Here is a 24,833-nt window from a genome sequence, read left to right as displayed (position 1 = left end):
CCCCTTTCCGTAACCTGCAAGAAGAGCGGCTTGTCCCGGAATAACACGAGTTGGTCACGAATGCGAAACACACTGTTCGGCCATTCGGCACCGCTCGCCCATTTCCGTAACCCGTAAGCAAGCAGCAAGTACCAATCACAAGCGAGCTCACGAATGGAAAAGGTGTTTGCCTCCATCACATGGTCATTGAATCTTGTGGCAGGCATCACCACACACACGTGCTCGCTCGTTCTTGTCGCATCTCCATCGCAGGTCAGGACTGTTAAGGACATGCATCTGCAGGTTAGTCCATTCATATCTTTCACTCGACATTCTTTTTTCTTGCTCACGCCAGAGACCATATAATGGTCTCTCAGCAATGCTCATGGCAAGAGGAGGTAACTCTTCCTGCACTTATTCTCAAAGCTAGTTTACCACACCTCGGAGGGTCGGTTCCAAATCCGATCTCTTAACTCCTTGATTAACGCAGAAAGCGGGAAAATCAGCGTACATCACAAACTAGGGTAAAGGTTGCGTGCGTATTTCATAAGCTGGTATTTTTATCACCGCCGTTGTTGGCGGGGGATATACAAATGGGTTCCGTACATGTGTGCGTGCGTGCGTGTGTGCGTGTGTGTGTGCTTGCGTGTGTGTGTGTGTACATGTGTGCGTGTGTGTGCGTGCTTGCGTGCGTGCGTGTGTGTGTGTGTGTGTGTGCGTGCGTGCGTGTGTGTGTGTGTGTGTGTGCGTCCCGAAATCGTTTCCGGAGCATAACTCAAAACCGTTAAATAATTTCTTACAAAACTTTGCATGTTTACCAGACACATACTGAACTGGTGCCTTTTCATATTAAACACTTTTAGAAAGTTTTATTGTTTATGTTTCCATGACAACAAGTTTTACTTAGGTTCGATTATAGGGTGAGTTCACTTATGGAGTATAACAAATAAACTGTTAAATATTTCCTTGTCAAACATTGCATGACTATATATAAAGCACACACTGAACTGGTGACATTTGATATTAAGGAGTTTTAGAAATGTATATTTTAGAATTTCCATTGCAGCTATTTTGACATGGGCTAAGAGAAATGTTGGGTCAGTTACCTGGTTAAACGTGTTAAAATAGGCAGGGGATATAGATGACTTCGTCGACTATACGCTTGTTAGAATTTTCTTCGAAGTTGAGTTTCATTGATTAAGTCAACAGTTATTCTTGAAACTATCAATTCAGCCGAATACGCGGTTTTAAATAGGTGTATTCTCTTCTGCAATCATTTTTATTATTTCCAGTGTGTTTTAGATTTAATTTATAAGGGACAATATATCAAAAAAAAATTAAATCGGACCCCACCCTATTTCTATTAGCGGTATACAGTTTTTACATAACTACGCAGTTACTTCCCTTCGGACCAACACGATCAAGCTCCTTCCCAGCGCGTGACACCTTCGTTACACTCTCGGTATAGAGAGCTCCGGGAACGTACTATCGCTGTGAGGAGCATGCAACACGATCGAATTTCCTACAGTATTTTTTTAACAATCCAGCTACAATCCTCGCAATTTGAAGCAGTATATGTAAGTATGTTGTAAAGGAGAATATATTTATGACATTGGGGTATTTTGTGCACTGTAAATTTCGCGATGACAAACTATGATATGTGTTTAAAGTTTAACAACAAACTTTGTCCGGCTGAACCATTTCAATTTGTTCACATTGTCAATCACGTGTTTGTGACTAAAACATGTTTATTATCACTAAAGAACATAGTTTCAACGTAGTTAGGAGGATCAATTATGATGTGATGTGTTACAACAAATAACTTAATTTATGTTTTAATTAATGTAAAGTAAAGTGTGCTTGTATGAAATATTGGACAGCAATGATTCATGGGGGATGGGGTGGGGCAGATAGGGTGATTGGAATAATCTTCCCACCCCAAAATGATAAGGTTGCACAGTGGCTTAAGCTTCATGATCATTTTGAGTGTGAACTTTGTGAGCAAAAAAACTTCTTCAAGAGAAACATTGATGTAAAAAAAGATTAAAATATTCACTCATTACGGGATAAATGACTTTGATAGGTGTTGAGAATTAACTGTTACTTGCAAGCTCCTCACAGCGATAGTACGTTCCCGGAGCTCTGTTACCGAGAGTGTAACGAAGGTGTCACACGCGCTGGGAAGGAGCTTGTGTTACTTGAATGAAAGGGAGGTAACTCTTGTATCTGTCTGTTACAGTTGGCTTATTCACTCACCTTAAAAAAATACAAAATCAGATTTTAGTACCGAAATAATGTAATTGATATTTTCATTAAATATGTTTTCACCTCATTACACAAAAAGAATTAGTTTGAATAATGCTATAGCATTGTTTTAAGAATAATGGAAGGCTCTGCACACACAAGTCCATGGTCCACCACTGTATGGAGCTCAGGGGCGTCTGCTGCACCAAAATATGATATTTCCTTACAACTATAAATGAATGACTTGGTCGTCATTACAGGTTCTACTACACTAAATCAGAACCGTTTGGGACAGTGCGGTTTTTCAGCCTTCAGTGCAGATCGAGAGTCATCTGCAGGCTGTGAATGGGTGATATTGTGTAAGATTTTTATGTCTTTTAAATTTACATCCATCCAGTAATTGAAACTGACTATATTTTTCAATATTTAATTTGGTGCTCACCTTTTCAACAAGTTGACATGTGCTTTATGTGAGCATAGCTATTTTCAAGTAGGTGACATTTGGTGCGAACTGGGGGTGGTGTGTTTAGCTTCCTCTACTCAGCAACGGAGCTGGCTAAGCTGGTCATTTTTTATGTTTTTATTGCTACTCTAAGGCCAAACTGTGCTCACACGTACAGGTTATAGCTGTTGAATGCTTAGTTATTTTTAAAAGAAATATAACTTTACTATAGAAGTCAATGGAAAACATTTGGTTGTGTGTAACCTGTAGGGTGAGTGCACATTTCAGTACTTCATACTTTACATGCTTTCCTGTTTATATTTCACCATGGATACCCTATGGAGGCAAATTTAAAAATAATGAAAGTCAAGTTGGGGACATTTTGGGTTGAATGGAGCATTTGGATGGCCTGGAAATGAATGTTGCTTCGTATTGTGGTCGAACTCAGGACGAACCCCCAGGGTACCTCTGTCCATCAAGCCCTCCTCCTGGCTTCTGAATTTGTTGAAACTGATGAATTTGACAACAAATTAGGATAAAGTCACCACTGCCACAACAATTTTGCCTTGTGTCAATCGCTTGCCTGTCAATTTACGCAATGCCGTTATCTTGAGTATGAAGCATGTACACTGCTGACAGCAGAATATGTCACAAATCCCCTTATTTATAGTAAACAATGTAGCATACCAATATATCTTTCTGTTAGGTGCTTTTGTGTGAATGAAAGATTTTTCTATTAAGTTTCTTAAAACAGACTTATTTTTCACTCATATGACTTTCAAATATTTATTTTGTTCCCTCAAGAACTGACTCCTGGCTGTTATATCCAAACTGGTTTGCCATTTGATATTGTCTGAACACATTTTTTTAGCTGTTAGCATGCCTGATGTTGACTGGGGAGGTATATGTGCACTCATGCAGAAGAAGTAGAAGTTTTCACATCCAATTTGGCATTTAGAGAAGCTGATCCGAAGTCCGGTGTTGGCAGTGTGTGATCGACAACCCTTGTTTTGCCTCGCTGCGCTCTATTACCTTGTAGACATTGTGGAACTTGGACATGTAGGTACATTAAGTACATTAAAGAAGCCCAGTCCACTTGAGGCCCCTCTGTTGCTCACTATCAAGTGCCGTAATAAGATCACACTCATGCACTAGACATTTCTGACAGTGCTCCCTTAATGCCTCACAGTGCATAGAGTAAGGGCTATACACCAGTCCCAGAACCTGCTTAGATAAAAATAATATCCACTGGCTCTTTTGGAATGTAACATTATGGTTCTGAAATCATCTGTAAAGAATGTGATAGTGTTCGACAATACTGAATTATCTCCCCTGTTTAGTAAAATGCATTTTATCTTTCATTCCCCTATAAACCCATAAATTATTGGAGAAAAACACTATTTTAAGCTGGTATTGCATGACACTGTTAATTGTGAATTAAAAGAATTACATTTATGTCAGGATAAGCAGTACATTTTCAAAATTATATGGACTTTTAACTTTGTTTCATTGAAACTGGCAAATAACTGAAATTAGCAAGTTCAGCCACCTTGAAACATTAAACAGTAAGTATGTTTGATGTCCTGTGAGTATTTTAAAGTTTTAACTAAATAAATCAATAGAATTAAGTGTAATTTCCTTCCATGTTGTGGTTTCAAAGAGCTTTCTTCTACTTGAGGGTTCATTTCCATTTCTCGGCTTAAATAGGTGGTATGGTTCACAGGTCAGCGTTTGAGATTGCTGGCAACAATGCACCCTTTTACTTCCTATTTTCTGGTAAAGTTCATTATCCAGCCTTACATATATGATGACTTTAAAGCTGCTTAATGTGTCCCTTGCTTATTATTGGCCTGAATTCCATGCTCTGTCCAATTTTGAGATTTTATTCTGATTCCTTTCCATGTGTACTTATGTCACCAGCCTATATCATAGGTGATTATACTTTTGATTTTTGGAGTATATGAAAGCACAAACATTTGTGATAGCCCCTTAATAGATGATTTACCAAATGCTGACAGCTTTTTTAGTGTTTAAGTATATAAACAATGGATGGTGTAAGTTCGAGCAATCTCACACAATATCAATCGCATCCAAAAGCAGTGTCGAAACCATATTCCATGAATGTAGCAGACTCTGCTATGTTCTGATGATGTCAGCAAAGGAAGGCAAACAACAGACCACTACTCAATTTTAAATATGTATTGTTACTGGTTTTGAGGTTTAAAGATTTGTTCAATTTTTTTAGTCGAAAAAATATTTTAGGGTGATATGATCTATGCAGCCTCAATCATTTATAGAATTGACCATTGACCCCTTTCTTTTATGAAATATGAATTAACTCCCATGGTCAGTGCATGAAGGTAGAAACTTCTTTACATATACAGAAATACCTTTTGTAAAACATTGATGAAGTGTACATCAAAACTATGTACTCTGGTGCCATATAGACATGCTGGATAGGAACAAGTGGTAAAGTTTAATCCAATTTCCATTTTTATTCTGAGAAGCTACATATATATACAATACATAAATCATAGATTTGACAAGTGCAAATGTATTCTGATTTGTCTACAGGTTCTACTACACCAAATCAGAACCAGTTGGGACAGTGCGGTTTTCGTAGGGAGCCTTCAGTGCAGATCGAGAGATATCTGCAGGCTGTGATTGGAGGATATTCTGTAAGATTTTTATGTCTTTCAAATGTACATCCATCCAGTTATTAAAACTGACCATGTTTTTCTATAGTTAGTACTGTCTTTTTCAACATGATGAGTAGGTAGATGACATTTGGTGCGAAACTGGGGGTGGTGTGTTCAGCTTCCTGTACTCGGAAAAGGAGCTGGCTAAGCTGGTCATTTTTTATGTTTTTATTGCCACTCTAAGGCCAAGCTGTGCACACGCGTACAGGTTAAAGCTGTTGAATGCTTAGTTATTTTAAAAAAAATATAACGTTACTACAGAAGTCTATGGGAAAACATTTGGTTGTGTGTAACCTGTACCATCAAGGACATCTGTTACTGCCTGTTGTCAGACTCTGTACCATCAAGGACATCTGTTACTGCCTGTTGTCAGACTCTGTACCATCAAGGACATCTGTTACTGCCTGTTGTCAGTTTCTGTACCATCAAGGACATCTGTTCCTGCCTGTTGTCAGACTCTGTACCATCAAGGACATCTGTTACTGCCTGTTGTCAGACTCTGTACCATAAAGGACATTAGTTCCTGCCTGTTGTCAGACTCTGTACCATCAAGGACATCTGTTACTGCCTGTTGTCAGACTCTGTACCATCAAGGACATCTGTTACTGCCTGTTGTCAGACTCTGTACCATCAAGGACATCCGTTCCTGCCTGTTGTCAGACTCTGTACCATCAAGGACATCTGTTACTGCCTGTTGTCAGACTCTGTACCATCAAGGACATCTGTTACTGCTTGTTTTCAGACTCTGTACCATCAAGGACATTTGTTACTGCCTGTTGTCAGACTTTGTACCATCAAGGACATTGGTTCCTGCCTGTTGTCAGACTCTGTACCATCAAGGACATCTGTTACTGCCTGTTGTCAGACTCTGTACCATCAAGGACATCTGTTACTGCCTGTTGTCAGACTCTGTACTTTCAAGGACATCTGTTACTGCCCGTTGTCAGACTCTGTACCATCAAGGACATCTGTTACTGCCTGTTGTCAGACTCTGTACCATCAAGGACATCTGTTACTGCCTGTTGTCAGACTCTGTACCATCAAGGACATTGGTTACTGCCTGTTGTCAGACTCTGTACCATCAAGGACATCTGTTCCTGTCTGTTGTCAGACTCTGTACTGTCTGGGAGCCCATGCTCTGTTGCTGCTAGCTGTGTGAAGGGGTATTGCAGACATCTTTTTGAGGTTTTTGTTTTGTCTGATGAGTTACGATAAGATAATTTGTTATGATTTAAGTTCACATCAGTGCACTAGGAAGTACAGATGTTTGTGACAGATTTGTTGACATGGTGCTCAGACATGTACATTTAACAAGATAACTGACAAGGAAAGGCTGACCATTTGTTTGGAATTGATGACATCAACTCTGTTTTCATTGTTTCTACAGCTTCTTAAGTGCCAATGAAAGACATTTCTCAGATCTCATTATTGTGAAGTATTGCATGTCTGGCATATTCCCAGCAATGATGTCAATATTTAACGAGATGTACATTTGACCCTATTTTTAGCATGACGGCTATGGTAGCCCTTTTGTAGCTTGTCACAACATAGGACACATTTCATAAAGGGGACATGTTTTGTTTGTTTTTTTGTTTTTTAACAACACACTCAGCAGTATTCCAGCTTAATGATGGCAGTCTGTAAATATTTGAGTCTGGGCCGGACAATCCAGTGATAGATATCATGAGCATCGATCCACGCAATTGGTATATGATGATATACATCAACTAAGTCAGCGAGCCTGACTACCCAATCCCGTTAGTCGCCTCTTACGACAAGCATAGTCGCCTTTTACAGCAAGCATGGGTTGCTGAAGGCCTAGTCTACACCGGGTAGCCTAGTGGTTAAAGCGTTCGCCTGTCACGCCGAAGACCAAGGTTTGATTCCCGACATGGGTTCAATGTGTGAAGCCCATTTCTGGTGTCCACCTCCAGGATATTGCTGGAATATTGCTAAAAGCGGTGTAAAACCATACTCACTCACTCACATTTTCAAGACTCTAAGGTTCAAACTTTGCTCATTTCTCTCATGCTGTTGACCACAGTAAATATTGATTGCGGCACCACGCAACACCATATCCAACTTTAATTAGAAGAATATTGGGGGTTTAAATCCAAGATATGACCAGTTTGTAGGGATGTCGCAGTACAGGCGTTACACGATGTGATACATATCTTGATACAGAAGCCTCCATGTGATACGTATATCAATACTGTATCTATGAAATTAGACTGAGAATAAAGTCCATAGAAGGACAACTGACTAATTCCCATCAACATGAAAATGAGTCAAGCCAACCATTCTGTTTGAGAAAATGAAACAAACAGTTTATGTATTGTGTTAAGACAGGCAGCAAGGAAAGGCTGGTCAGTCTTGTTTTGGGCCGGTTTCGTATCTGAAGGACGGCCAAGAAAGTTATGAGGAATTTAAAATATAGTTTGTACTTGCTTATTCATATCGATGAGAGATCATCATAGAGAATCGATATGGGGTACGGTTAAATGTGAATCGATGCCAAATTAAAGTTTACGGGTATCGTATCGTGCAAAGTTTGCTGACGATGCGCCTGTGTACTGATGAATTGCAACAACACTACCAGTTTTGGCATGCTCTTTGTTGAGGAAAACATGACTGGCACATGTCGAAGGCAGGTAAAGGTTAGACTTGGCATAGTCTGCTTATGAATTAAATTTCAGCCATGGTAATCTTGTTAATCAAATGTAGTTTTTCTCAAGATTAATTTGCGTTTTGCTGACTACGCAATTTCAGTGTGGTCCTGTGTTCCCCATTGTAGTATTGTTCAGGTTAAGATGGTCATGGCCTGGGACCATCTACACTACAAATGTTTGGCAGCAGGCAGAGATTTCCAAGTTGGAACAGTCACTGTTTCAAACCTGTGTGACTTTCATGGTCCTCTATTCATGTCTGTCCTTAATAGTGGGCACGTCTAGATTACTGCAATAACAGGAAATGAAGAGTCTCTGGGCTCCTTTTTTTATTATTTCTTAATTAAGATGATTTACCAACATTTTTTCTGTAAGATAAGTTAATTTCAGAGACTGGTCTAGGTCCTCTAGTCATGTGATGGTTTTGTTATTTTCAGATGGTATTCAGAAATGCCTCCAAGGAATTGGTGCTGTTGCCAGGCTATGCCAAATGAACATTTCTTGTCCGACAAGGGGAGGCATCGCCAGGTAAACATGGCTTATGTCACAGTTCACCATTGGACAGTGATGAATATGGTCATCGATGAAGACAGATGTGATGCTTATTGTAGGCCTGGATGATTGTTTGAAAAGTTTAGTGTGAACCTAAAGAAATAATCCAAAAGCAAAGTTTTTGTAAAGACTTGTTTTCGCCACATACCTCTACCTCTACCTCGAAAACGTTTGTGAACATAGTCTAAACTAGTTGTTTAGATGAGCTGTCGGTGTATTCAATTTCTGATATCTGGGACGTACCATAAAATGAAACAACTCGGATTGAATAAAATGATAATTCTGAAAGGCTCTGATGCAAGTTATTTAAGTGGTTTAAACCATTCAACCTGTCTCTATTCTTTAAGTAAAAAATAGAAATAATAAAAAGATTATTCTTGATTCATATTTGGATATTGTAACAAACAAACATGTTATTGAGTGGTAAAACTAACTGATTGTCAGTGAAGTGTATTGACAGATTTGATTTCGTAGTCTAGCTGTCTGTCAACGTAGTCATTGATTTCGCTGGCAACGTGTTTGTATTGTAGGATTTCCCTTGTCACAACGTCTGTTTCTATCAAGTTCGCATCTATTGATAGTATCAAGTATTCTCTTTGGGTAGATGGTAGTGATGTAACGATACGGCGATACAGTATTGTATCCCGATGCACAGCCCATGATACGATGCATCGATTTGGAAAGCATATACCGTGATACATACGATATTTTCATAACACAGTTTTACTTAATGAGTTTTGATGTTTTTCCCCCATGGAAAGACATTACCGTGCACGTAACACCGGAAATAACATATCAGCAAATCAATACTGAAGTTCGCAAATTATTCATGTAGTTACACTGTCTGGCTATAAAACGTGTTCTTTGTATTTCTGGACTTATGTTTGTAACTTATTTCATTAATTTTATTCAAAATTGCTTTTAATATTGTTTTAATTAATTTCGGCGAAATCGTGTGTGAAGCGATCGGAGGATCGCACAAATCACCGTTATTTACAGCAACCACGGTCAGATTACTGCTATTGACTTCTTTAGTTGACAGAGAATGGATACATATAACGTAAATGCCATACTTTGATTCGTTAAAGGTCATATTTGTTTTTGTTGGATGATTCTATGTCAACACGTAATTCTCGCGATCACGCAATCACGTGCACGGGAGCCTTGACGGTGACTGGTCAGACTGGTTCCATGTAAAAAATAATACCCGGCAATAGCGATCAGCTGCTTCGCTTAGGGTTATTATTATTTTAAATATGTTTAGTAAAAGCTGCATCTAAATTAACAAAATATTGGAATATATTATTCCTGATAAAAAAATAGTTTCAGATACAACTTTTGCCGATCCTTGCATTAAAATCCTGTAAAGTTATATCTGAATGATCCTCTGTAGTGTGAATGATCCTCTGTGGTGTGGATGATCCTCTGTAGTGTGGATGATCCTCTGTAATGTGAGTGATCCTATATGGTGTGAATGATCCTGTGTGGCGTGAATGATCCTCTGCAGTGAGAATGATCCTCTGTAGTGTGAATGATCCTTTGTGGTCTGAATGATCCTATATGGTGTGAATGATCCTCAGAAGTGTGAATGATCCTCTCTGGTCTGAATGACCTACTGTGGTGTGAATGATCCTCTGTAGTTTGAATGATCCTCTGTAGTGTGAATGTTCCTTTGTGGTCTGAATGATCCTATATGGTGTGAATGATCCTCTGTAGTTTGAATGATCCTCTGTAGTATGAATGATCCTCTATGGTGTGAATGATCCTCTGTAGTGAGAATGATCCTCTGTAGTATGAATGATCCTCTATGGTGTGAATGATCCTCTGTAGTGAGAATGATCCTCTGTAGTGTGCATGATCCGCTGTGGTCTGAATGATCCTCTGTGGTGTGAATGATCTTCTGTGGTGTGAATGATCCTCTGTAGTGTGAATGTTCCTTTGTGGTCTGAATGATCCTATATGGTGTGAATGATCCTCTGTGGTCTGAATGACCCACTGTGGTGTGAATGATCCTCTGTAGTTTGAATCATCCTCTGTAGTATGAATGATCCTCTTTGGTGTGAATGATCCTATGTGGTGTGAATGATCTTCTGTGGTGTGAATGATCCTCTGTAGTGTGAATGATCCTTTGTGGTCTGAATGATGCTATATGGTGTGAATGATCCTCAGTAGTGTGAATGATCCTCTGTAGTTTGAATCATCCTCTGTAGTATGAATGATCCTCTGTGGTGTGAATGATCCTATATGGTGTGAATGATCCTCTGTAGTTTGAATGATCCTCTGTAGTATGAATGATCCTCTATGGTGTGAATGATCCTCTGTAGTGAGAATGATCCTCTGTAGTATGAATGATCCTCTATGGTGTGAATGATCCTCTGTAGTGAGAATGATCCTCTGTAGTGTGCATGATCCGCTGTGGTCTGAATGATCCTCTGTGGTGTGAATGATCTTCTGTGGTGTGAATGATCCTCTGTAGTGTGAATGTTCCTTTGTGGTCTGAATGATCCTATATGGTGTGAATGATCCTCTGTGGTCTGAATGACCCACTGTGGTGTGAATGATCCTCTGTAGTTTGAATCATCCTCTGTAGTATGAATGATCCTCTTTGGTGTGAATGATCCTATGTGGTGTGAATGATCTTCTGTGGTGTGAATGATCCTCTGTAGTGTGAATGATCCTTTGTGGTCTGAATGATGCTATATGGTGTGAATGATCCTCAGTAGTGTGAATGATCCTCTGTAGTTTAAATCATCCTCTGTAGTATGAATGATCCTCTGTGGTGTGAATGATCCTCTGTGGTGTGAATGATCCTCTGTGGTGTGAATTATCATATGTGGTGTGGAAGATCTTCTGGTGTTAATTATCCCTATATAGTGTGAATTATTCCCATGCTGTTTAAAAGATCTATGTGGTGTGAAGGATCCTCTATGGTCTGAATGATCCTCTAATCACCACTCCCCATCACTGATCCATCTCCCCATCACTGACCCACCACTCTCCATCACTGACCCACCACTCCGCATGACTGACTCACCACTCCTCATCACTGGCCCACCATTCCCCACCTCTGACCAACCACTCCCCATCTCTGACCCACCGCTCTCCATCACTGACCCACCACTCCCGATCTCTGACCCACCACTCCCGATCTCTGACCCACCACTCTCCATCACTGACCCACCACTCCCGATCTCTGACCCACCACTCCCCATCTCTGACCCACCACTCTCCATAAGTGACCCACCACTCCTCATCACTGACCCACCACTCCTTATCACTGACCCACCACTCCCCATCCCTGACTCTCCACTGACCCAGCACTCTCAATCACTGACCCACCACTTCCTATCACTGACCCACCACTCCCCATCACTGACCCACCACTCCCCATCAGTAACCCACCACTTCCCATCACTGACCCACCACTCCCCATCACTGACCCACCACTCTCCATCACTGACCCACCACTCCCCATCACTGACCCACCACTTCCCATCACTCCCCATCACTGACCCACCTCTCCCCATCACTGACCCATCACTCCCCATCACTGACATTTGGTTGGAAGTATTCTCAGGTGATAGGAATTCACAATTGTACAAATGGACTGATTGCGTAAATATCCCGGTGAGCGATACAGACCCTATGGACCTCTTGTTTGTTACTGGAATGCAATTTCTCTTCGCTGTCGCTGGCACCATTCAAAGCTCCCCACTGTGATGGGTGACCACAACCATGCTTGGAGTTCAACTCGCAACCGACTGGCCATTTTGTTTATAATCAAGTGATGACTTCCGTGACACCGAAAATACACTTACCTCAGCTAATAATTATTGTTTTGTCAATCTGAATTCTATTTCGTACCAACTATCATATAATTGGTACAGTAGGAATGTAAGGGGGAAGTTGGGTGATTTTATTAAACTGGTTCTATTGTTGGTGCGCCACGCAAGTTTAGCGCGATATAGTTTAGGTAGACAGGAACCCAGTCTAGTGATTTCATGTTAGTCTGCAATCTTGATCCAATCTGATTAAACAAAGAAAAAGGTAAATTCCAGAGCTCGAGATAAGCTGTGTATTTGGGTAAAATACGCATTAAATAAACTGAACTACGCAGACAAATCAAATCCTCGCGTATCAAATACGCAACAAAAACTAAAATGTTTGCTCTTTAAATAAAATGTATGCTTATATTCTGACTATTAGAAAAAAACAATTGCATATGTTACAACTGTTAGATATAGAGAATCTCACCCTCGTGTCTTTTGATATCAAATATATCAACTCGAGTTGATAAAAGTGGAAAAATTCTGAGGCTTGCCGCGGATTTTTGCCACTTTTATCAACGAGTGTTGATATATTTGATATCAAAAGACACGAGGGTGAGATTTTATTTATCATCCAACATCATTCTTTCAACTTTTTCAATTTGTAGACAGTAATTAGCAGTGTCTTCAGTGTAAAAAGTACTGCAAACAGCTTCAGTAGCAGAGCCATTAGTGATGTCATTTGATTGTGACGTCATGGTAACCAGTGATGTCACAATGGTCTGCAAAGCATTGTGATGTAATTTCATTGCAGCGATATCTACAGTGTAGATATCGCAAAAGCGATATCTACAGTGTAGATATTGCTTGATCTCATCCAAGCGATATCTCCTGTGGGAGCCAGTTTTGGATGATAAAACATGATTGTGTATCAGCCGATTGCCAAATTCACTTAACGTCAGTTACATTTGGAAAAGCGTTTGCGACAAACAAACTGAGAGATGCCAAATGAAAAGCATATCGTGCCTCGTCAGTATTCATCATACATATTGTATCTTAAAAAATGGGAAACGCAATCAAATTTAACCCGCTGGATGCCGAGTTTTTTTCTGAGGCACATTTTCCTAAAATCGGAAAAGTGAAGGCTGTGCGACAATTGTGCTCATGCGGGACTGGATCTACCTCCGGCTATAAGATTACACAGAGTATTAAATTTCCTGCCTGATGGTGTAAATTTAACTGCAGATATTAATCCCGTTTGAACAAAAGATACTTCTAAGTGTTGTCCGAAAATATATTCAGGACATTTCGCTGCTTTTTATCGTACAGTGGTAAAAGTACTGTGCAACGATTTTTGTTATTTAGCAGCTTTACGGAAACTGTGAGCGAAAAAAATTCTGCCTAATATCTGAACGACATAAATATACACTTCAAAAAAAGAAACTTGACACTGACTTTCAAAATGTAATATAATGCGATTGTTTCAAAAGAGGACACAGAAAGCATAATTGAAACACTGTTTGAAGATCAATGTACACAATAATCAAAAATATTAATCGTGTCACCTGGACAGACACACGTACACGATACAGTTAATGTCACAGGGGTACATAAAATGTCAGTATCGGTTGTGCCCACCACGTGCATCAATCACCTCTTGACACCGACGACCCATAGATGCAATCAAGTTGTCAATAACACGCTGTTGGATGTGCTGCCATTCATGCTGAAGTGCATCAAGAAGCGCCGGAAGTGTTTGGGGCGATGTATTCCTTCTGCGAACGCGTCGACCCAACTCGTCCCACAGATGCTCAATCGGGGAAAAATCTGGTGACCGGGCTGGCCAAGGTAATGTCTGGATGTTGTTGTGGTGTAAGAAGTCCTGACAAACACGTGCAATATGCGGTCGAGCGATGACCTGCTGGAACTGTCCGCCATGAACGTTGACGTGAGGAAGAACGTAAGGCTGTAGGATCAAGTCTCTGTAACGCACACCTGTCAATGCACCTGCCACATGCACGAGAGGGGTCCTACCACCGTGATGAATTCCGGCCCATACCATGACACTCCCGCCGCCAAATGGGACAACCTGCTGCGCACAGTTGGGGGCATGACGTTCACCCCGACGTTTGTTGACACGTGCGCGCCCATCAGCACGTGTGAGTAGGAAACGGGACTCGTCAGTAAACAGTACATTTCTCCACCTTGCACGTGCCCATCTAACCCTCTGTTGGCACCAAAGCAGACGGTCCACCAGATGACTTGGGGTCAAGACATGACGTCGAACAGGTCTTCGTGCAAAAAGTCCAGCCTCCCTCAGTCTGTTGCGTACCGTTTGATCTGATATTCTGCGTAACCCAGGGATGTGTGTGGTTGTAGACGTGGCTGTGGTAGTGTGGTAGAGGCGGAGGTGTAGCAGCCGGATGTATTGATCTTGTGCTTGGGGTGTCACCTTTGGTCTTCCTGACCTTGGACTGTCGTCAACTCTGTTGGTATTGTTGTATCGGGACCACAGTGCGGAGATTGTCTGTCTGGATAAGCCAAAGTGCCTCTACTGCCGTTATAAGGACTGTATGAACAGCCGTTGTTGTGGATTTTTATACCCATTCAGCAGGGGGGCCTGCATGCCTAAATGCAGGATCCTGTGCTGCACGTTTTTTTACAGGCGGTTGCGTTTGGATGTAGCTGTAAAATTGATCCCCAAACGGTACGTTTATGTGCTTTGCATGTGTTTTTTCCAATTATAGACACATCATCTTTCTGTTTGACTTATTTGGTTCTCATTTAATGTAACTATTTTAGATATTTGGCAAAAGGTGTTTTTTTACATCTATGTCAAGTTTCTTTTTTTGAAGAGTATATATATCAAATGGAGTTATATGCGTATGTTTAACGACATACATTCATATAAGAGTGTTCGGGTAAAAACTAAGAAGTTTGGTAGCTACAGTGGTGGTGTGACAATGTTTATTAGAGAATCGTGGGCCATTGATGAATATTTAACAAGGATATATGAACATTTTGAAAATACAGTAGTTTTCTTATTTAACACATCAAGATTAGGTATGACAAGGATACAATCTTGATTCTGACATATCTATCACCTGTGAACTAGCCTGTCTATGAGGATAAAGATAGAGATGGTATGTCAGTATTGGAGGACTATTTGACAGAGATTGTACATGATCACCCAGAAAAGGAACTCTTTCTTGCTCGTGATTTGATTGCCAGGAAAAAAACCTTCCTTGATTACATACTTGAAGATAACATTGATTTTATCCAAAAGGAAATTGATGATTACCCAACTGACAGCTTTGAAGTACCAAGGAACAATAAAGATTCTGATAACTGCAACAATTGTGGTAAGAGACTTGTTGAATTGTGCAAATTATTCAGTATACATATATTGGATGGAAGATGTCACAGAGACAAGCAAGGTGAATATACATGCATTACACACAATGGTGCCAGTACTGTGGACTATATGATAGCTTCCCCTAGCCTCATTCCATGTATATCTGACTTTGGAGTAGGTGAGCGAGATGAGTCAAATCACTTCCCAGTGTTTTGCAGGTTTAATTTTGCTCATAATGATTGCAGTAATGTACAAGTCAACAAGTACAATGATGATTCTCTGCTTAGTGAACTTGAAGTTAATCCCTGGTACAAATACCCATGGAAGGAAGATAATAAAGATGTCTTTAAATCCAAGTTTAAAGACTTGTATGACCTCCTCAAAGATGAAATTGAACAGATAATTTTCAACAGATGTTGATACTGCACTCTGTCGACTTGTGAATGTCTACCAAGAAGCATCATCTATAAACAAGAGACTTTACTGTTTTCCTTCAACCCATAATAAATCTAGACAGATCAGTCAACCACTTTGTTGGGACTGTGAACTTTAAAACTTAAAGAATGAAAAATACTGTGCCCTGAGAGGACATAGAGACTATTGTTTAGATATTAGTGTGTTCAGGGAGTTGCGATCTAAACTCAAGAAAACATTTGCACTTAAAAGACAATCTTATCAAAATCAACAGCAACAAAAACTAATTGAATCAAGAGCTAATCCTAAATGATTCTGGAAATTGTTAAAGCAAGGGAGACAATCACAATTGCTAGTTGGAATTAGAACTGATGAATGGATGAAGCACTTTTCTTCCCTCCTCCACTCAGAACATAAACCCATCTTACCTCCACCAATGGACACAGATAATTATGTAACTGATGATACCCCGGTACATGAAGAATTAAATCAACCTATAACAAATCAAGAAGTTGAACAACATATCCAAAAGCTTGCAAATAATAAATCGCCAGAACCTGATGGTCTCTGAATATTTCAAGAATACAAAAAATATAATTTTACCTACATTGACTGCTCTCTTTAATGAAATACTTGACAATGGTGTGTTTCCAAATGCTTGGACAAGAAGTATCATTTGCCCTCTTTTTAAGTCTGGAGACGAGCATGATGTAAACAACTGCAGGGGAATATCCTTGATTGATAACTAGTGTAAAATATTTACCTCTATCATAAACTGGAGACTTAAGAATTTTTGTGAGAAAAGTAACATAATTGATGAACTACAAGCAGGATTTAGGTCCAATTATTCAACTATTGACAACATTTTTAGTCTGCAGGCAATGACTCAAAATATGCAGGGAGAAGAAAGGGGAGATTTTACTGACTCTTTGTTGACTTTTCAAAGGCATTTGACACCATAAGACATGATAATCTACTGAAAAGCATACATGATGTTGGGATCAAGGGTAAACTGTCCAACATAACTTCATCAATGTATTCAAGTCTGTGTGCTTGTGTAAGGGCTTCAACTGGACTAACTGATTATTTTGAATGTAATATTGGCACCCGGCAGAGCTGTATTTTGAGTCCACAACTATTTATGATATTCATAAACAAGCTTTTCATTCAACTTGAAGACTGCGGAGGAGAAGGTGTTTTTATATCACAAGATTTTAAAAATGTTTCTGCCATAATGTTTGCAGATGATGTTTCACCTGTATCATATTCAGCAGTTCAACTACAAAAGAAAATTGATGCTCTACACTTATTCTGTTTACAAACTGGTATGAAAGTCAATCTGAAGCAGACAAAAGTAATGGTATTTAGAAATGGTGGTCCCCTAAGAAGTTGTGAAAAGTGGTCATATAATGGTGAAAGCATTGATGTTGTTCCATTTTACAGATATTTAGGAATTATGTTCACCCCCAAACTTGTGTGGACCCAGGCTCAAACATGTTTAGCTGCTCAGAATCCCAAAGCTGTGTTTGCCATAAATAGATATCAGAAGAAACTTGGTGATATTCCATGCAAATATTTATTCAAAATTATTGATAGTATTGTAACTCCTATCCTGTGCTATGGCTCTGAAATCTGGGATGTTAATTACAGCAAAATCATTGAGGATATTCAAGTTTAGGTGTGCAAATCAGTTCTTAAAGTGTCAAGAAATACATGTAATGTGATGGTGCTTGGTGAGTGTGGTAGAGCTCCTTTACAGCTTACATATATATGACAAGAGCTGTGAAGTACTGGTGCAGGCTGATACAACTGAGCCCGGAGAGACTACCATATATCAGTGTTACAAGATGCTAGCTGTTCTGGATGATTCAGGTCGCACCACCTGGTTGCACACACATTACAAATATTTTATTCAGATTTGGATTTGGATATGCATGGATAGCACAAGAAGTTTGGGATAAAATTGTTTTTATTTCCATGTTTAAACAGAGACTATTTGACAACTTGCAGCAAACCTGGAGTGTAAATGTGAACAGTTTATCGGACTCTTATTCCTATAAACATCGCTACTAAATGTTGAATATTACTTAAATTCACCACTTCCATCTCACTTCAAAAGGATTTTAAGTAACTTTCCAATAGCAGTAAATACTGGAAGATACCATGCCTAACCATATGAAGAAAGACTTCTTATTAATTTGTGAATGCTACAGCTCCCTTCGTAATGCACTTTTAGATAATTATATTACCTCTAACCTTCAGCATACCTTTATCTCTATTATTTCCTCAGATGCATATGATACCTTATATAAAATATCTATTTTCTTACCAAAGCTCATCAACTTAGGGTAAATAGTAAATAATCCACTGTGAATTTATAAGTATAAAAAAAAATTAAAAAATGTAAATTTTCCCAGTTTGTAAATATGTCATTTTGCGCAGGCTTTATGTATTCCTGCATATGTATGTATTTTGGGCCAGTGGCCTTTTATTGAATAAATTGTCTGTGTGTCTGTCTGTCTGTCTGTCTGTCTGTCTGCCATACATTCAATGCAAAAAATAGCCTGCCGTAAATGACGAAAACTGATTTTTCTCTATGACGTCAAAAGGCGACAGAGAGGTTACACACGAAAAAAGAAAAGGGGGCATAACTCAGCTATGCTTAGCTCCAGTTTATTTAAACTCAGGTCACTTGGTGAGAATCAGCTGTGGGTAAGGACAGTATATTTTCGTGGTATTTTGTTCACGAGTAACCAAACTTTTCCAACACAAATATCGATATTGAAACTGTATACTCCCTTATATTACCGTAAGAAATGATGAAACTTACTTAATAAAAAAAGAAGTAATAGCGAAATGAATGGCCCTATCTAAGCTGTTACTTAGTCCTTAGATTACAACATTCTTCTGACTGTGCAAGTGTAATTTGGCTTATGTTGCACCATTATTAATGGAGTACTAGTCTTGTGATCAAATGTAATGAAATACTAAAAACATGACACCGTTCTATTTGATGTCATGGCTGGTTTTATATCTTTTGACAGCGTCGGAGAAAGACGACACTGGTATTTTGATTAATATATATTAACCTCCCCTAATTACTTTTTTACAATTCTTGGAGAAAGAAAGTAAACAGTTTAATACCCTGTGATCACAATATTTAGAAAAAGATGAACATTTTGATTATATAAAGCAAAACGAGAGGAACAATTCGTAAATCGTTTGTGACAACGCCACCTGCGAATCGTTAGATATCACTGTTATGTTTATAAAAACGACCTAAAAAAACTATTCCAAGACCAAGACAATTCTCCTGGAAATGTGTGCGTATATTTTAACGCAAAATATCCATTTTGTTATAGTAATATATTCAGTTTTAGTTTTAAAATAAAATGAAACGGCTATTCATGGAAGTTGTTTATATGAACTTATAATATTGACTTTGACACTCCCAAGAAATTTCTGTTGAAAATATCAAATCATAGCAATGTATTTATTTTTAATTCCCTAATTTTTCCTAATTCTCTTCCCATGTATATTCTGAACGAATAGACGAATGGATAGCTAAAAAAGGGGAACATGCTATACTGTAAAATATGTATTTTGCTTTGTTTACATTTCAAACAAGTGCAGTTTTTCGAGCACAGCGTTGTTTTCACACCTAACTTATTTTGCTTGATTTGATCTCGGCACTTTGTATTGGTGACAGAGACCATGTGTCATTTGATTCTAAAATGTATGAGGAATTCAAGGATGTATGTATCACAGCTGAGTTTGAAATACGCGTAATGTTACAGGCGTCTCATTACCGGTAGGCTACATGTGAAATGTGATTTTGTAATCACTATCTAATATGGCGGAAAGTTCACAGTATACAAAACTGTGAAGTGTATCTGCGTGTCTGATGTATTTGAATTTTATTCGACTTCAAAGTGAGGTTTGAAGAGGAGGGACATATATATCCCTCTGGCATCCTGTCCCTGAGGGTGAAAACAACAACAAATAACTAAAACCCTATCTATAGCCCTGAATTCATCTGGGAATCTGGTCAGTGGTAAGACGAGAGTGTAAAGAAGGTGTCAAGCGCAGGGAAGTAGCTTGATTGAAATGGTGAAATGGGAGAGAGAAAATAAATATCTCGCCAATCAGAAATATTTATTTTTAAATTTCAGCAGCAATAATATACAACACATCTCCATTTGTTAATCTATATCGCCCACATGAGGCCTGTGCTGTACTTGCATATGTCGCGAAGCCAGCATTGTGCCGCCCTGGGAATTACCGATATCGTATTTAGCAGAGAAAACAAGACAGCTTTAGTGTTTAGACCTAAGCTGGAATGCCGTGACGTCATCGACAGTGTGACGTCACTGTCATTGTACATTTGGCGCCACGTCAGCTGGGCGAACCTCGCCTCGGTCTGAGGTCACCGAGTGCAGCGAGATGTAAACAAACAGTTTTTTTTGTGTTTTTCACTATTAATTACAAACTTATTGCATAAAATTAACACAGAAATATATGACGGCATGCATGAACATATCACGAGGTGCGGTGCTTACATACCAATCACACATCATCTCTATTTACACTCAGTTAACAATTTTCTTACCTGATCATGAGAACTTCCAAACACAACAAAAGACAAAATGTCTGACAAAGTTTTTACAAGTTTTATTCATCTCCAAACACAACAAACAGTTTCACGTAAATAAAGACATATTTATACACGGCGACGTGAACGGCACACCACGTCACTGTCACGTCACCTCCACCGTCCACACAAACACGACTCTGACGTCACTGAGCGCCGCGGGACACGAGGAGATCCAACACTCGCGTATATCCCCCGCGTCTCGCCAGGTCGGCCGCCGTCCGCCCGTCGTTGTCCCTGGCGTCGATGTCCACCACGTGCAGAGACAGCACAAACTTCACCGTCTCCAAGTGTCCTTCATAACAGGCGTAGTGAAGGATGTTGTTACCGTTCCTGTCCACCAGTGACACATCGGCCCCTTCACTCACCAGGAGCTCCACCACGTCTCTGTGTCCCCTGTATGCTGCCCTCATCACCGGTGTCCAGCCCCACCTCCTACAGTTGACGTCCACGCCCTGAGACAGGATCCGCTTCACCTCCTCCAGGTTCCCGGCATAGCAGGCGTCATAGAGGTCCCAGCAGTCTGCTGGTGATGGAGTCGCTGTAACACAAAGTAAACTCTGTACACTTCCAGACATCTTCGTCATACATCTACATGGTTCACACCTCAACGTGGTGACACGTGACACGGTACATCATCAACCACTTCCAACATGGCTGACAACACAAGGATCAAGGGGAAGGACGACAGCTGGTTCATGTAATCAAGGATTATGTGGTCAATGTTTAGAATCTTTCTGTCACATCCAGTTGTTGTAACATTATTCTGTGTGTGTGTCAACGTTTGATGAACTGAGCTTTATGAGATGATACTGTCAGTACAGTTGCTGTTTGGAAATAGTAGATAGATCTTATAAGACATGACATTGGAGTATGTCAGTCTGTTTGTTTGTTTGTTGTTTTACGCCGCACTCAGCAGTAGTCCAGCAATAAGATGGCGGAGTCTGGTACAGACAGACAGTCCAGTGGTTGACAACATGAGCACCGATCGACACAACTGGGCTACGATGACATGCAAGACGCAAGTCAGAACCCTCACGGGTCTATACCCCAGCTTGTTAATTGTTGGAGGGATTACAGTGTGGGCTTTCTACCTGCTGGGTTCTCCCACCTACCCTGTGTAGCAGGCTTTTTTGTGGTCGTCACTGGTGTACTCGCTGTCTGACTCGGGTCGCTCGAGGCTGAAACACAGAACATGCTGTTCAGAAAACAATACAAACTAAATAAGCATTATACATATCAGATATTCGACAAAGTTTGTGTTTTTAAAATTTTGACTAATGAATACAATTTCAAAACCATTCATCTTAGTAGAGGTATAAATATAAGGTCCTCTAGCGACTAACAAATCACTCAAACGACTAGATTCTATCATAAATACGACACAAACATTGGGATTGCTGTTCATCTGAGCCGCGCGTCTGTACAGGCTTGTTGGATTGAGCCTTATGGTGGTACTGGCAATACAATTGACTTGTTACAAATTTTTGGGATAATAAGAGACTACATTTATCAGCTTGTTATTGTAGAGACTGTTCATATGAAGGTTTTTGGAGTTAACTTTCAGGCTTATATTTGTTACATGTTGATGTGACCTCATCTCGTACAAAGTTGGACAGTGACAGTATCTACCATCTGCTGGGTTCTCCCACCTACCATGGGTCGTCACTGTCGTCATCTGTGCAGCCCTTTCTCCCTGACTCAAGTCGTTCGAGGCTGAAACACAAAATATGCTGTTCAGTTGGGTTGGGTGAGTTGGGTTTTACAGGTTCTTAGCAATATTCCAACAATTTCTGGGCGGGCAACACTAGACATGGGCTTCGCACATTGTACCCATGTGGGGGAATCGATCCCGGTTTTTTCGCGCGAAGAGCGAATGCTTTAACCACTAGGCTACCCACCACCCAAAACCCCCATATATGCTGTTCAGAAAACTATATATTGCAGGTAAACATTATAACTACTGGCCTCAGGGAAGCTTTTGCCTTCAACAAATCTGTCACTTTCAAATTTATTCACTCATGAACATAACTTATAATACATTTGTTGCAGTAGAGGTATTATTAATATACCATAGCATGGTGACTGACACATTTTGGAAATCACTTATATCTATTAGATTTAGATTGCTTTTATTTATTTAATCACTTCCTGAATAAACCTAAGCTGCACACTGCCTCTGTGCTAACTGCTGAGATATATCTCTTCTCTTGGTTGAAGTTGCAGGAACTGAATAGATTATTTTGTTGTCATAAATAATATAATCATACAACATACAACATAAATGAACATTACTACATCAGCGATAGAAATTGGCACTCGTCCTATATTCCTTGCCAAACATCCCAATAGTTCAGATATCATAAGGACTAGGCTAGTAGCCATGTCATTTTTAGGGTTTTATATGTTACCATTATGAGGACTAAGGACTAAACATGTAAGTTTATATTGCTGTACACAGAATACACAGAATATGTGCATTTATTATTTTGGAACTTTACAACATGGTATTACATCAGCTACCTACCCTTAATTCCCAATTATGGAATGATTAGTATTTTAGTCTGACTTCGTTAGTTGTGGGTGGAATCGTTATGACAATGAAATGGTCCCCGCAAGTTGGTGCGTTGTTGCATAATATCTGCATTTGAGTATCAATACTGTGAATAGCAAACCTACTTCGTTCATACAGGTCAAATACTGAATATTGTTTTCTAATTTGCATTGCCTGCTATGTTATTACTGTATATTTAAATTATACTTAGGTATTTGTTGTGAGTGAGAATCAATGCACATCGTTATATATATTTTGACCAGGATATGACACCCACCAGTGTAATTCTGGAGGAAAATATATTTCTCGTGCATTTCAACGTCTGTGGACAATGTGCATTTTACACAATTGTTACATCGTCAAATCGACAACTGTCTTGATGGTTTCTCTGTGTACATATTGCCTTTGCCAATTGATGATAACAGGCTACTAAATGTAGAGTGCTGCGACCTATCGTAAATTATTTGTTGTTCCAAGTGACTTTGCTTGATGTTTTAGTCCCCACCCTCCCCAATAACTAGACTCTGAAACTGGTGCATTTTACGTCGTTTGGTGTCTCGGGCTACACAGTATTACAAACGTCGATACACGACATGCTACAGAATAATATTTCAGTGATGACATTTTCATGATGATATACAATGGGGCATACAATGAATGTAAAGGAGCAACTAAACAGGTCTACTTGACTAAGCGCGTGTGCAACACAGTGGTAATTCAGTGTCAGGAAAACTCTTTGCAACACTGTCATAATTCAGCATTCCGAGCGATGGCGGCAGTACACCCGTCACAGATCAGCTTACTATCTGAGGCAGAAACTGTCGCCGGCACTACAAGATGTTTGATACGGTGTTTGGTTGTGAAAAGAAGGGAATAAACATGTGGCTCTATAAAGTGATAAGACTGAAATGCCGATTGCCCGTGTGACATGCGCCAAATTGTTTTCGCATTTAACGTCCGTTCTAACTTACTCATACAATAACGAGAATCATGCACATTTGCCCTTATATATTCTACATTTCCTTGCCGTTCTTTAAAAACAATGTAGTGTCCTGCAGATATACAATTGTTCCACATAATATTTTCCGGATTAGAAGAACGAAGCTGCACGTCTTGAGTGTAAAAATGCTATGGCTGACACAGTTGGCCATTCTATGATGCAGAACAACGTTTTAATATGAGCGAAAAAACGCATCCCACACATGACTGAACAGATCTAGAAAAATCTCAAATTGTCTTCAGTCTCAGTTGTAAATAATTCTTATTAGTTCAGAGATGAAACGTACAAGCATATATTTTGCAATATAGATCTACTGATTAAAACAGAACAAGCTTTTCAGTGGAAACGAGGTATGAATGTTTACATCCAGACGTTTGTTATCCCTGGTGACAGGCTAAACAAACGTCTGGGTGTAAACATTGTGTGAAGCACAGGACCATGTAACAATAAAATATAATAAAACTCGCAAAAAAATCATAGACGAGGCTAATTATATTTTTATTGTTACAT

General features: G+C 39.6%; 1 protein-coding gene and 1 long non-coding RNA gene across 4 annotated transcripts in view; one reads left to right on the top strand and one right to left on the bottom strand.

Annotated features, from left to right (window-relative positions):
• Nucleotides 1-268: 268 nt before the first annotated feature.
• On the top strand, nucleotides 269-5,300 carry LOC124121841. Of its 3 annotated transcripts, none has more exons than XR_007222816.1 (3): nucleotides 269-282; nucleotides 3,537-3,724; nucleotides 5,240-5,300. It is a non-coding gene; the product is annotated as an uncharacterized LOC124121841 (long non-coding RNA). The 3 variants fall into 3 exon arrangements; XR_007222815.1 differs by lacking the exon at nucleotides 269-282 and adding an exon at nucleotides 1,469-1,556; XR_007222817.1 differs by lacking the exon at nucleotides 269-282 and adding an exon at nucleotides 2,564-2,582.
• A 15,474-nt stretch (nucleotides 5,301-20,774) lies between these two features.
• The window catches only part of LOC124122929 (fibronectin type 3 and ankyrin repeat domains protein 1-like), a 32,117-nt gene continuing 28,058 nt past the window's right edge, over nucleotides 20,775-24,833 (bottom strand). The window contains exons 2-4 of the mRNA XM_048402051.1: nucleotides 22,426-22,485; nucleotides 21,885-21,950; nucleotides 20,775-21,310 (exon numbers count right to left, since the gene is read on the bottom strand). Coding sequence (XP_048258008.1) covers nucleotides 20,916-21,310; nucleotides 21,885-21,950; nucleotides 22,426-22,447 — 483 coding nt within the window. The 5' untranslated portion in view covers nucleotides 22,448-22,485 and the 3' untranslated portion in view covers nucleotides 20,775-20,915. The remainder of the gene's footprint in view (nucleotides 21,311-21,884; nucleotides 21,951-22,425; nucleotides 22,486-24,833) is intronic.

This window comes from Haliotis rufescens, unplaced genomic scaffold (assembly GCF_023055435.1).
Source record: "Haliotis rufescens isolate VD_foot unplaced genomic scaffold, xgHalRufe1.0.p SCAF_24, whole genome shotgun sequence".
Lineage (NCBI taxonomy): Eukaryota > Metazoa > Mollusca > Gastropoda > Lepetellida > Haliotidae > Haliotis > Haliotis rufescens.
This window is presented reverse-complemented; position numbering and strand designations above follow the sequence as displayed.